Source organism: Pipistrellus kuhlii, unplaced genomic scaffold (genome assembly GCF_014108245.1).
Source record: "Pipistrellus kuhlii isolate mPipKuh1 unplaced genomic scaffold, mPipKuh1.p scaffold_m20_p_2, whole genome shotgun sequence".
NCBI classification, from domain to species: Eukaryota; Metazoa; Chordata; class Mammalia; order Chiroptera; family Vespertilionidae; genus Pipistrellus; species Pipistrellus kuhlii.
Genome location: NW_023425515.1, coordinates 188,486,279 through 188,497,695, shown reverse-complemented (window position 1 = coordinate 188,497,695; position 11,417 = coordinate 188,486,279). Strand labels below are relative to the sequence as shown.

Sequence of the window (11,417 nt, the reverse complement as noted above, 5' to 3'; positions counted from 1 at the left end):
AGTGTGAGCAACATACACACATACAACATACGCACACACACAGAAGTGTGAGCAACTCACACACATACACACACTCAACTACACACTCACACACAGATATGTGAGCAACACAACACACACACACAGAGGTGTGAGCGTCTCATACACTCTACACTCACATACACAAAAGTGTGAGCAACAATCACACACACACACACAGAGGTGTGAGCAACATACATACACAGAACACACACAGGTGTGAGCACTCACACACTCACACACACTCACACACACACACACACACACACCTCTCCAAATACAGCTGCTCTTAATTGTTTCCTCAGGTTTGTTCCCAGAATACTCCCTGTCCCCGACCTTTTTCTATATTTGCATATACGCTGACTTTTTATTGAGGCGAAGTCACACAATGTAAAACTAACCCGTCTAAAGTGAACAATCCCATGGCATTGTGTACCCTCCCGGCATTGAGCAGCACACCCTCTGTCTGCTTCCGGAACATTTGCATCAAATAAAGCCGGTGCTCATAGCGGTCACTCCCGACTCCCTCCCCCCCCCCCCCCACCCTGGCATCGCTGAACCTGTGTTCTGTGCCAGCGGAGGTGCCCTCCCCGGCTGTTACATATCCGTGGAATCACAGAACCCGTGGCCTTCTCCGTCTGGCTTGTTTGGCTTAGCACAGCGTTTCTGAGGTTCACTGGCACTAGTGCCTATGGATAGGTGTTAGTTCCTTTTCCTGGCTGATTAATATGCTGCGGTGTGGCTATACCGCAGTGTGCTTGTTCTTTCTTTTTAAAGGACGTCTGGGCTGTTCCCACTTCTGCCTCTGTACAGGTTTGTGTACACATTCTTGTCTGAGCGTGTTTTCACCTCTTTGATGTAGATACCGTGGAGTGGAATTTCTCGGTTACATGTTTGTTCTACATCTGACTTTTTCAGGAACCACCAGTAGCTACCACCAGTAGCTACGCCCCTTGGGGAGACCCACAAAGCTCTCTCATTTTGATGCCCCTCCATAAGTTAACAGAAGAACGTCAATCCTGATTGACAAACTCTTCCAGAAGTCTCAGCGCCTGTGTTGGCGCCGTGGGTCAGAACCTGTGTAACGAGGCCAGGGCCGGTGTCCATCCCCAGCTGACCAGTTCCTGAGGGGAGTGGACAGAGTGAAAATTGTGCTGCCCCATACCCTCATGGCCTTTTTAATGGTCACAGGGGACAAAGCAAGAGTGCATGTTTATGGCTCCCTATGAAAGGAAAACAAACCAACTCTCCAGAAGGCACAATGGGAATCCCATGATCACCAGCTTCCAGTCCTGGTTTCACCTGATTTCTGCGGGCACCTGGGGGTAAATTGCTTTCAGCTGCCCACACCTCCAGTTTCCTCATCTCCATAATGGGAATGAGAATCCTTACTCCAAAGTAGGGGTGTCGAACTCAATCAGAGAAGGGGCCAAAATCTAAAATCCAACCTAAATCGCGGGCCGAATGGTTTACTGAACAGTCATAAACTAGCATTGTGATGGAAACGCAGCGGAGTGCAGTGATGACAGCGTGGTGCGAGCCACATTGCAAGGCCTGGCGGGATGGATTTGGCCCGCGGGCCTTGTGTTTGACACATGTGCTCCAAAGCAATGATCATGCCTCCTGAGCTCTGTGCACACAGTAGGCTTCCAAGGAATGCTGTTGAATCTCTGGGGTGTGCAGCTTGGGCTGGGAGCGCTCTGAGCTGCTCTCCAGGGCTGGCCAGCTGGATGGCGGTGCAGGGGTTACTGGCTGCTTTAAATTGTCCTATTTGCATGGAATGAAGCTTGCTATGGTAACAAGGTCTGGTGGCTGGAATCCAGGGCCCCAGTGAAAAATGCAGAGCCTGTGCTCTGGGAGAAAGAGGCACTGGATGGGTTTATCAACTCCAAGGTTACCTCAGGTCTCCCCGAAGGGAGTGGGTCACTGAGGCAGCCTGGCTCCAACCTCCTGCTCCAGGGAGGAGGTCAGAGGGGGAACCCCGCTGACTCCTTTCCGCCTTCTCTCCCGGCCTCACCCCCCTCGCCCGCACCCCACCCCGCTCAGAAGCTTGGGACCGGGCCAAGGACACCCCTCCGCCTGGGCGCATACTGGCCTGCAGGTAGGAGGGGAGAACTCAGCGGGTGGCCAGTCTCGGGATGGATGGAGTGCTCCTTTGGGGGAGGCAGCCAAAGGGGGCGTGGGGAGGGCTGGAAAGTGAGGCGCGCGGGGCCCCAGCCCGGCTCCCCGCGTGGGAAGGAACCCACACGGCTAGAACTCCACCCTGAGCTCCCGCACATGGGCTGCTCCTCCCCTGGTGCCCCGTGTCCACTCCCCTCCGGGGGGGCCCTTCGCCAAGCACCCCACTCTCTCCGGAGCACCCACCTCCTCCCAGCCCGGCCGGCCCGGCGCGGGGCGCTGGTCCGCCAGGGCGGGGGCCGCCCCACCGCTCCGGGGAGGGGACCCGGGCCGGCCTGGGACCGGGCCCTCCCCACCGCTGGCCGGGGCGCGCCCCCTCCGCGCGATCAGAGCCGCCTCCCGCCGCATCCGCCCTTTGGGGGGAGGTGTCCCCGGAGTGGGGGGCGCGGGGGGCCCAGGCGGCGCCCCGGACACCGGCCAGGCCCCCTCCGGAGCGCGCGGCGAATGGTAGGCTCCATTGGAGAGCGCCGGGCGGCGGGTGTCCTTCTCCGAGCGCTCTGGGCGCCGGGGTCTCGGGAGCGGAGCGAGGCTGCTCCTCCACCCCTTTCTCCTCCTCCTCTCTCTCCTCCTCCTCCCCTCCTCCTCCTCCCTCGCCTCCTCCTCCCCCTCCTCCCCCCGCCGCCTCGCTCCCGCCTGCGGCCGGAGGCGCCGCTGTCATTCCTGCGCCCGGGGGCCCGGGCGCGGGGGGAGCCGGACCGCGGGGGGGACCCAACAGGTAGCGCCCAGGGGGCCCGGCCGCGCGCCCCCCGCCCCCCGCGCGCCATGCAGCTCTTTGTCGCCCCTCTCGCCCCCAGGCCAGCATCCTGAGCATGATGGAAGACAATAAGCAGCTCGCGCTCCGCATCGATGGGGCGGTCCAGGCTGCCAGCCAGGAGGTGACCAGCCTGCGGGCCGAGCTCACGGCCACCAGCCGGAGGCTGGCCGAGCTGGGCGGCGGCGGCGGCGGCCCCGGCCCGGGCCCCGGAGCGGCGGCAGCCAGCACCTCGGCGGCGGCAGACTCGGCGGCAGCGGCGAACATGGAGAACCACCAGCTCGGCGTGCAAGGTAGGGAGCGCCTGGCGCCCGCCCGCCTGGCTGGCGGAGGAGAGCGAGCGAGCAGGACCCGGGCTCCTCCTCGGAGGTGGCCGGAAGCTGGGTGTCCCCAAGAACCAGGGGGCGAAATCGCCTTGCATGCATGTGGCTTTGCGTCCGGCGGTGGCCACCTCGGCTCCCCTGCTGGGAGTTGCAGGCTGCTGTCATTAAGGACAACGGGCGCAGTGTGCACGGTTCCGGCGATTGCTCTGGCCCTGGGCAGCCCTTCTGGCCGCAGAAAGTGCCTTACCTATCACTCAGGCCCCACTCCCCGTGCAAACTTTTCATGCCCGGGCCCTTGCCCCCACCCCGGCAGGCAGGGGCGAATGCCTCCGCTCCCGGTTCCGGAGCAGCCTGCTTCCTTTGCAATGATGCTCCCCCAGAGCGAGCTCGCGGCTCCGCTGGGGTTGGTGCTGGGGGTAGCGGATTGCGCCGCTGCCGCACACTTTTCTCCGGGGATGCCGGATCCCTTGTCTCCGTTGCATCTGGACTTTATTTTGTCTCCATCTGAGATCGCGCTGGGGCAGTGGGATATCAGTGCAACCGTAGATGCCCCCGCTCAGCGGGGAGTTTCGGTTTCCAGCAAATATAAACACGGAGAGCACTTTCCAGGGGGGAAATCTCAGATCTCCGCGGTGAGTGACGGGCTCCTCTGGAAATGACAGCTTCGGTTGTGGTGGGCTGCAGAACGGGCCGCTGTGCTGGGGGGGACTCCGCAGCTGGGGAGGGAAAAGAGCCAGCTGGTCTGTGCTGGCATTGACAGTGATAGACCTCTGACACCCTCTGCAAGGGTTAAAGGGGAAGGAAGCATCAAAAGAAAGAAAGAAAGAAAGAAAGAAAGAAAGAAAGAAAGAAAGAAAGAAAGAAAGAAAGAAAGAAAGAAAGAAAGGAAGGAAGGAAGGAAGGAAGGAAGGAAGGAAGGAAGGAAGGAAGGAAGGAAGGAAGGAAGGAAGGAAGGAAGAAAGAAAGAAAGAAAGAAAAGGTCCTGTTGGTTTTCTGTGAATTGCAAAGGAAAATGCTCAAAGCTGGCTTTTTTTAAGGGTTTTTCCTTCTTTTCTCCCCCACCCCCCCCCTTTTTTTTTTTTTTGCGCGCGCCTCATTGCCCTTTAAGAAACGGGTGTAACTGGTTATGAATATCATCAGAACTGTAAACTGCTGAAATCCAGAAAGGACAGAAAAAAAAAAGCAGCCCAGGAGGGTCACTTGTATAAACATGTCACTGGGTGAAGTAGGAGGTGCCAGGGGCTCCAAAGGATGCTCTGGTTTTGTTGTGATTGCGGGAGCTTCTTCTAAGTGTTGGGGGGGGTGTTTTCACAGGAACGCCGAATGCCGGCTCTCCATCAGTTCCCATTCGGCCCTCCCTTCCCCGGGAAGGGGTGCTCTCCCAGGCTGTGAGCTGTGAAGCCCTGTTGTTAGCAGTGCCGTGTTGAATCCCAAATCCGATCTTAACTTGGTACTTGAGGAAGTCTGGAACTGGGGCATCGTTTGGTCCCGAAGCAGCCATGACGTAATGGTGGGAAGGTGTTGTGGGCTGGTGTTTGCCACACAGTATTCAAGGTGGCGGTCTGCATGCTGTCCTTTGCCACTCGCTATGTCACCAGGTTCGGAAGATGCTCTTTGCTGCTACCTGGGGGTCAGGGAGACGGGGAATGGCAAATGCTGTACTTTTTACAGGCAAAGACGCCTGTATTTCTTCCCATGTGAAGAAATAGCCAAGAGCTGGGCATTTTGCTAAAGATCCAAAGCCACGCTCCAGGGGACGGAACAATGCCGGTGTAATTTCCCACCGGCTGCCGCTCTCCTCAGCCAAGGGAAAGTTTGGGGTCCGGGTGCAGACGGAGCTTGCCAAGGGGGTCGTTGCAGCCGCGGTCTGCCCGCTCCGCGTGGAAGTTGAGATACTTAGCAGACGGTGACATCGTGGTGGTGAAGCAATAGGGGGGCTGTTTTATTTTCCTTTTTCTCCTGCAAAAAAAAAAAACACCACAAGGCTGTGGCAGTGAAAATGGCTCTCAGGTCTCTCGCTCTGCTGACAAGCACACCGCCAGCAGCTCCCTGGTGCTCTTGGAGGCATGCCTGCCCGCCCACGTGGGTGGCTGGATGAAGCTGCTCTTGATTTCTCCTCCGTGCACCACTGGTATGTTCCAAACCCTTTCTTTCCTACGGGGCATTTCGTGATTTCACAATCAGAAGACAAAACGTTCAAGGTTTTGAACTGAACTTAATTGTTGGCCACATATGCCTCTAAATGGATGTGAGTTTAGAACTGGCGTGATGGTTGGAAAGAAAACCAGCCCCCCTCACACATCCAGGGGGCCGTCATGTATTCCTCTGCAGCCACAGGACCGTGACCCAGTACTTTGCACGTGACTTGCTGTCTGTGAGGGGTTTTTTTTTGTTTGGTTTTGTGCTCTCGGCATCCTGCTTGCTCAGAACCCTCTGCAGAGGTGGCCTGCCGGTGGCTGCTGCTGCTGCTAGTGACTCCAGGGTTTTTGAAGGAAAGCGTTGGGTTCTCTCCAGTTAACGTTCACACGATGTGGGTTGCTTTGGATCGGATTGGTTTGGTTTAGATTGGAATGGATTGGATTGGTTTCCCCCTGCATCTTCATAACGCAGCTCCAGGAAGGCCCAGGAAGGCCCATCGAGGCAGTAGTCTTCTGTTCTAGTGTTGTCTGGATTGGTACAATTCAATGGGCCCAGGCCTTAAAAGTACTCAGTGCTCCTGAGAGATTGCTTTCCAAATCGAGGGTTTTGAATGAAATGAGTGTTTTTCAAAATGCAACCACCGTGCAAGTCATCTTTTCACTAAAGGGCATTATGTGCATATCCCATGCTCATGTCCTTTTAATAATATCAGCAAAAACAGTTACCGGGGGAGAGTCACCTTTTGCTCTCCCTGCCAAGCCATCATAAAAATCCCTTCCCGGATGCTTTGTTTAAATGTAAAGAAGCGAATCCAACAATCGCACGCACCCACCGTTGGAGACTTCGTCCGAGGGACGATGCCGGACAGCAGGTGAGTGGATGAAGGAAACTCGGGTTTTCCCAGAGGGTTCACGCAGGGTATCGTTCAAACAAAAGAACGGCTCTGCTGGTCCCCTCTGCGAGCTGGCACGGTTGCTATGTAACCGAGTCTAGAAAGTGAACTGCTGAAAATCTGGGCTCTCCGCACTTTGCAGGATCTTCTTTCGGAATCTGTGTTGAAAGAACACTTGGCAGCTGGCCCATCTTCCCTCCCTGCTCCCCGCGAGTTGGAGAAGGCCTAATGAGGATGCTGGCATCCAGAGCCCAGCGCATCCGCGCAGCGTGGCACGCCGCGAGCTCCCAAGGCCGTCCCCCGGGGTGGGGAGGTCAGCGCCGCCTGTGGCAGGTGGACAGAAGGAGGCTCGGAGAGGGCAGAGCCAAGCGCTGCCCCCAGCTCGTCTTGTCGGTGGCAGGGAACGGGCTGTTGAAAGTAACATTTCTAAGCTGTTTTCGTCTGCGGGAAAATGTGTTTCAAACCCTCGCTGTTCTTCAAGGGGAAAACAGAGCCGTGTGTTTCTCCAGAAACGTTTCATCGGATGAATAACCGGTATTAAAGTCACGTGGTTGCGCTGCTATGCGTGGAAGGAAACAATGAAGCGCCACTGTGCCCAGTTCAAACAGGTGTTAACTGTGTTTAACCTGGAAGACTTATGCCCAGTAGGATGCCAGTCGTTGATAGGGTTGGGTGTGTGTGGGTGTGTGTTTTAAGGAAATATGTACTTAGATGCCTTTGCCAGCGGGAGTGCCGATAGCATCTTTCTTGGGTGGTGGGGACTTGGTGCCTCTTGCATTGGTTAGGATGGGGATGGGCCAACATGCCATTTCCTACATCTGTACACGTTTTCATAAGCAGATGCAGGTTACGTAGACATTAACACAGGCTGTTACTTGAGGTCTGACTGCTCGTTCTTAGCATCACCGCCATCCCGGAGACGGTGGTGTGAATTAGCCTTGGACTGAGTTGAATGTGTGTGTAGCCTGCAGAGATCTAGACACTGTTGCTTTGCAAAATACGCCTCGTCTTTTGGCATCCCCTTCCCACCCCTTCCTGCCGCTGCTCCCGGCTCCCCGGCTAGACTCCGCTTTTCTAAGAAGGAGTCTCTTCAGATGGCAGAGCGGATGGAACCAAATGTGGTGGGATCTCTGGGACCTTCTGGTCGCTTGGCCCGGAGTCCCAGAGCACAGGCCTCGGATTGCAGCCTTGGGACCGGGATGAAAGAGGCACGTGGGTCTCGTCAAGCCCTGGAAGGCTGCCACGCAACAGGGCTTCGACGTCCCTCCCGAAAACCACCGTGCGTGGTCACAGAGAGACAGATTACTTACAGATTAGGACGGCATGGCTGAAATTAGTTATTGATTGGCTATTATTTACCGGCTCTCCATTGTCTATGGAGAATGCCTTCAGGGGACCCCTTAAGTCAAGTTTTTGGTTCTGGTTAATTTCACGCTTTCAAATGTCCATGATTTATTGAGGCCCTTCTAAACTTCTGTCTGATGAACCAGACGCCCACGCCAATCCGATTTCCATACCTGGAGCCTCGTCACACATCCGCCCTGGGCAGCACAAGGCCTGCTCTCTCCATCCCTCTCCCCGCTGCTCCCCAGGAGCGCTGGCACTTCTTAAGGATCCTGTGGGTTATCATTTGTGACTTCTGGCTGCCAGGGAGCGGGGAGCAGATGGGCTTGGCAGGTGGGGCGTGCTCGCCGGAATGCTGCCTGCACGCCGCCACGCAAGTCATGTGTGGCTCAGAAGGTCACGCGTGGGGTGATGGCTGTATTCACTGCAGATCATGTATGTGGGGGATATGTTCAGGCCTCCGTTGTGTAGCCAGGGAAACTGAAATCCATATCCATTCCTCAGTTCTTTCCAGACCCTTCTTCCCAGGACCGGCGGATGGGAGCATTGGCGGTTGGCTTCTCACACCGTGCCCTCCGGCAGGCGGGCGCACACGCGCTCTGCCGCTGCAGCCAGGGAATGGGCTTTTAAGTGATCGTGTAATGGAAATCAGTCCGTGCTGTTTGGGCTGGATATTGGGGCGAGTGACATGCGGGTGACAAGCCGTGCCACCAGCAGTCGGCATTGCAAGGTTGTTGTCATCTGGAACGCAGGCAGCGCAGGTTCAGGCGGAATCTTTTAGGGAAAGACAGCTTCCCCGAAGCCAGTCGGCCACCATCCTCGGCAGCAGATTGTATCTGAGGATTCCGAGCAGGTGAGGGCCCTGCTGGCCCAGGTCGCCACTCGAGGTCCCCTCGGGCCTGACTTGCCTGTGGCGAAGCCGCAGGAAGTGCATCCTCCCCAGGTGGCTGGACGTGGCCAGAAGGCTCCTGCTTGTTCCACGCGACCTCGGGTTGGAGCGTGGAGGCCCGGCTGTGCTCCGTGGGCGTCCCTGCCTCTCTCCCGGCCTCCTAAGCAGCGAGGAGGATGAAAGAAGCCAAGCAGCGTCTTAATGAGTTTGGCAGGAACCACTGTGTGAGCAGGTGGCTCCGGTGTGGTGGGAATTCACCGGCTCTAGGTTTGTTTTGGTGGCTCTGTGGACTCGGCCTTGCGGGCCTTTGAGTCCGATTGCTGAAAAGCTCATATTCGTCCCTTTAATGAATGGAAACCTGAGGCCAGGAGCTCAGATGGAGCTTGTACTGGGGTCCCCGGGCCTCTGGGCTCCCTCCTGTGATGTGTGGCCGGTCTGGGAGGATGGGGAGAAGGGGAGGAGACACTGGCCCGGCTCCCACGCCCCCTCCCCTCTTCCATCTGAGCAGGCACACCGGAGCACCTTTATGGGGATGCCAAGGCCTTCCGTTCCCAGTGTTGTCCCAGCTCTGGGGACGGTTTGAAGCCATTAAGAACCAAGAGCCCTCCAATGGGAGGGGGCCCAGGGCTGATGGAGGGACAGGCCAAAGCAGGTTGACAGTGTTAATACAATAATAATCAACCAATGATAATACAAGAATAAACTGTGGTTCACCTATTCACTGTACACCGACGCTGCCCACTCCTGTATCTAACCCTCACCTTGGTGCTGTGTTACGGCGCCTGGGGCTCAGGTCTTGGGTGCATCAGAGCACACAGGGTGTCAGGGACCGTCCGGACACCACGGAGTTTCCTTCTTTCCGGTGAAGGGGAATAGTTTAATGTGGGATGGAATGAGAACGCGCTTCAGTGCCTTTGTCACGCTTTTCAATAGGTCATAGTAAGGCCTGCCAGCGCTTCGAGCATAGACCCAGTGCTTAGCTTACATAATCGGACCCCGAGCCCAGTGAGGCGGGAGCTCTTATGCCCATTTTTCAGAAGAAGAGACTGGGACTCAGAGGTTACGTTGCTTGTCTATCGTGACAAAGTAATGACCGTGATGGTGATGATGAAAGCAAGCTTTGACATAGCCTTCACTCAGAGCCAGGTACTGTGTGTTCAGGGTGCTTTTGTGTATTAATGATTTAACTAATCCATCGATCCTCATAATGGTGTATGAGGGGGGTGCCCTTGTACCCATTTTACATCTGAGAAAACTAAGGCACAGAAATGAGGTTCCTTGCTAAAGGGCCAGTAAGTGACCAAGCTCTGGCCCCAGAGACCACACTCTTACTCATTCCGCCCTGATGCTCAGGGTCGCTCAGCTGACAGTGAGGGACCCGGGAGTTCAAACCCACAGGCTTCCCTGCTGTGTACGCCCAGGCTGGCCTCCCTGCTGACCCCTAAGTCAGAGCAGCCTCTGGCTATTAGCTGGAGAAGCTCCAGCTCGTCTCCATTCCTGATTCTTATTGCTTTGGCTAAGGGCAGCTCTGGGCCCTGGAGGTGTGTTCTCACGATGGAGAGCTAGGGAGGCAGCCACACCTCTCTCTAAGGTGTGAGATTGAATGGTAAAGAGGGAACTTGATCCTGCTCAGGAGGTTAGCCATCTAGGACTCACCTGTCACCAATGAGGAGAAGCATTCTGTCCTGAGCTTAGGGCCTCCTGCTTCATGGACTTAGTATGTTTCTCTTTCCGAGGAAGGATGCATACAGACAAAGCTCGAATTGTGGTCCTCCCATTCTCCACCCTTCCCTCTCCTGGGTTCTCTCCCTGCGGCCTCAGTAGCCTCCAGTGGCCTAAAATCATGCTCCACGAGAGACCTATTAATTTCTTGCAGATTCCCTTATGCTAGCGTTTCTCAGCGCTGGTACCATGGGCATTTGAGGCAGGATAATTCTTTGTTGTGGGGGTGAGGAGTGTGGGTGCTGTCCTGTGCATTGTAGGATGTTCAGCAGCACCCCTGGCCTCTGCCCACTAGATGCCAGTAGAACCCTCCACACCCCGGTTGTGACAACCACACATGTCTATAGAAGTTGGCAAAGTGTCCACTGGGGGCCCACAGCTCCTGGGCTGAGAACTGCCTTTTATGCCAGGCATTCAGGGAGACCTGGTTGTGATACCCAGAATGACAGCCCCGTGAGAGCAGCTTTGTCCGTTTTCCGTTCCATCCACAGCACCTAGAACAAGGCCGCACATAGCGAGAGTAAACCTCAGCTAAGTTGTCGAATGAATGAATGGATGAATGAATGAATGAATGAATGAACCATGATTATCAAATTACAGAGTATGCAGAATTTGGTCTACTTACCACGTTATACAAGGTGTCATGAAGATCATTGCCGTAATGATAGGTGATCGATTTAATTGTTTACTTGCCGTAGGTCAACACTGTTCTAAACCCTTCTGTCTATATTCCCTTAACCCTCTAAACTACCTTCTAGGTAAGTACAATGTTTGCCATTTTACAGATGAGAAAACTGAGGTGCAGAAAGGCTCTGAGACTCACCCAGGGTCAAGCATGAGTCGGCATGACCCCAGAGCCCTGTTCCTGACCAAGAAGTCGTTTTTGTTCTAAAGCTGGCAGGCAGCGATTCTAATTAGGGTTTGTGTGTCGGACACTAACCGCTTCATCACCCGGCCTCAGAGCACCTCGGACCAACATGCTTTGTCAGCACCGGAGCACCTGCAGCCAGGAGGGGCTGGTGTCCAACCAGAGGGCAGAGCGCAGCTTGTGGCCGGGCCACGTTCAAATGTGAGGCTGTCTCTTCTCGCTGCCTCTCGGCTGGGCTTCGGCTGGAGAATTCTGGAGAGGACTCGAACCTCTTTCCTTAGCAGGGGAGCAGT

General features: G+C 55.8%; 1 protein-coding gene across 1 annotated transcript in view; it reads left to right on the top strand.

Annotated features, from left to right (window-relative positions):
• The first annotated feature begins 2,790 nt into the window (after positions 1 to 2,790).
• KAZN (kazrin, periplakin interacting protein) overlaps positions 2,791 to 11,417 on the top strand; it is a 292,248-nt gene continuing 283,621 nt past the window's right edge. Inside the window, exon 1 of the mRNA XM_036445442.2 lies at positions 2,791 to 3,240. Coding sequence (XP_036301335.1) covers positions 3,006 to 3,240 — 235 coding nt within the window. The 5' untranslated portion in view covers positions 2,791 to 3,005. The remainder of the gene's footprint in view (positions 3,241 to 11,417) is intronic.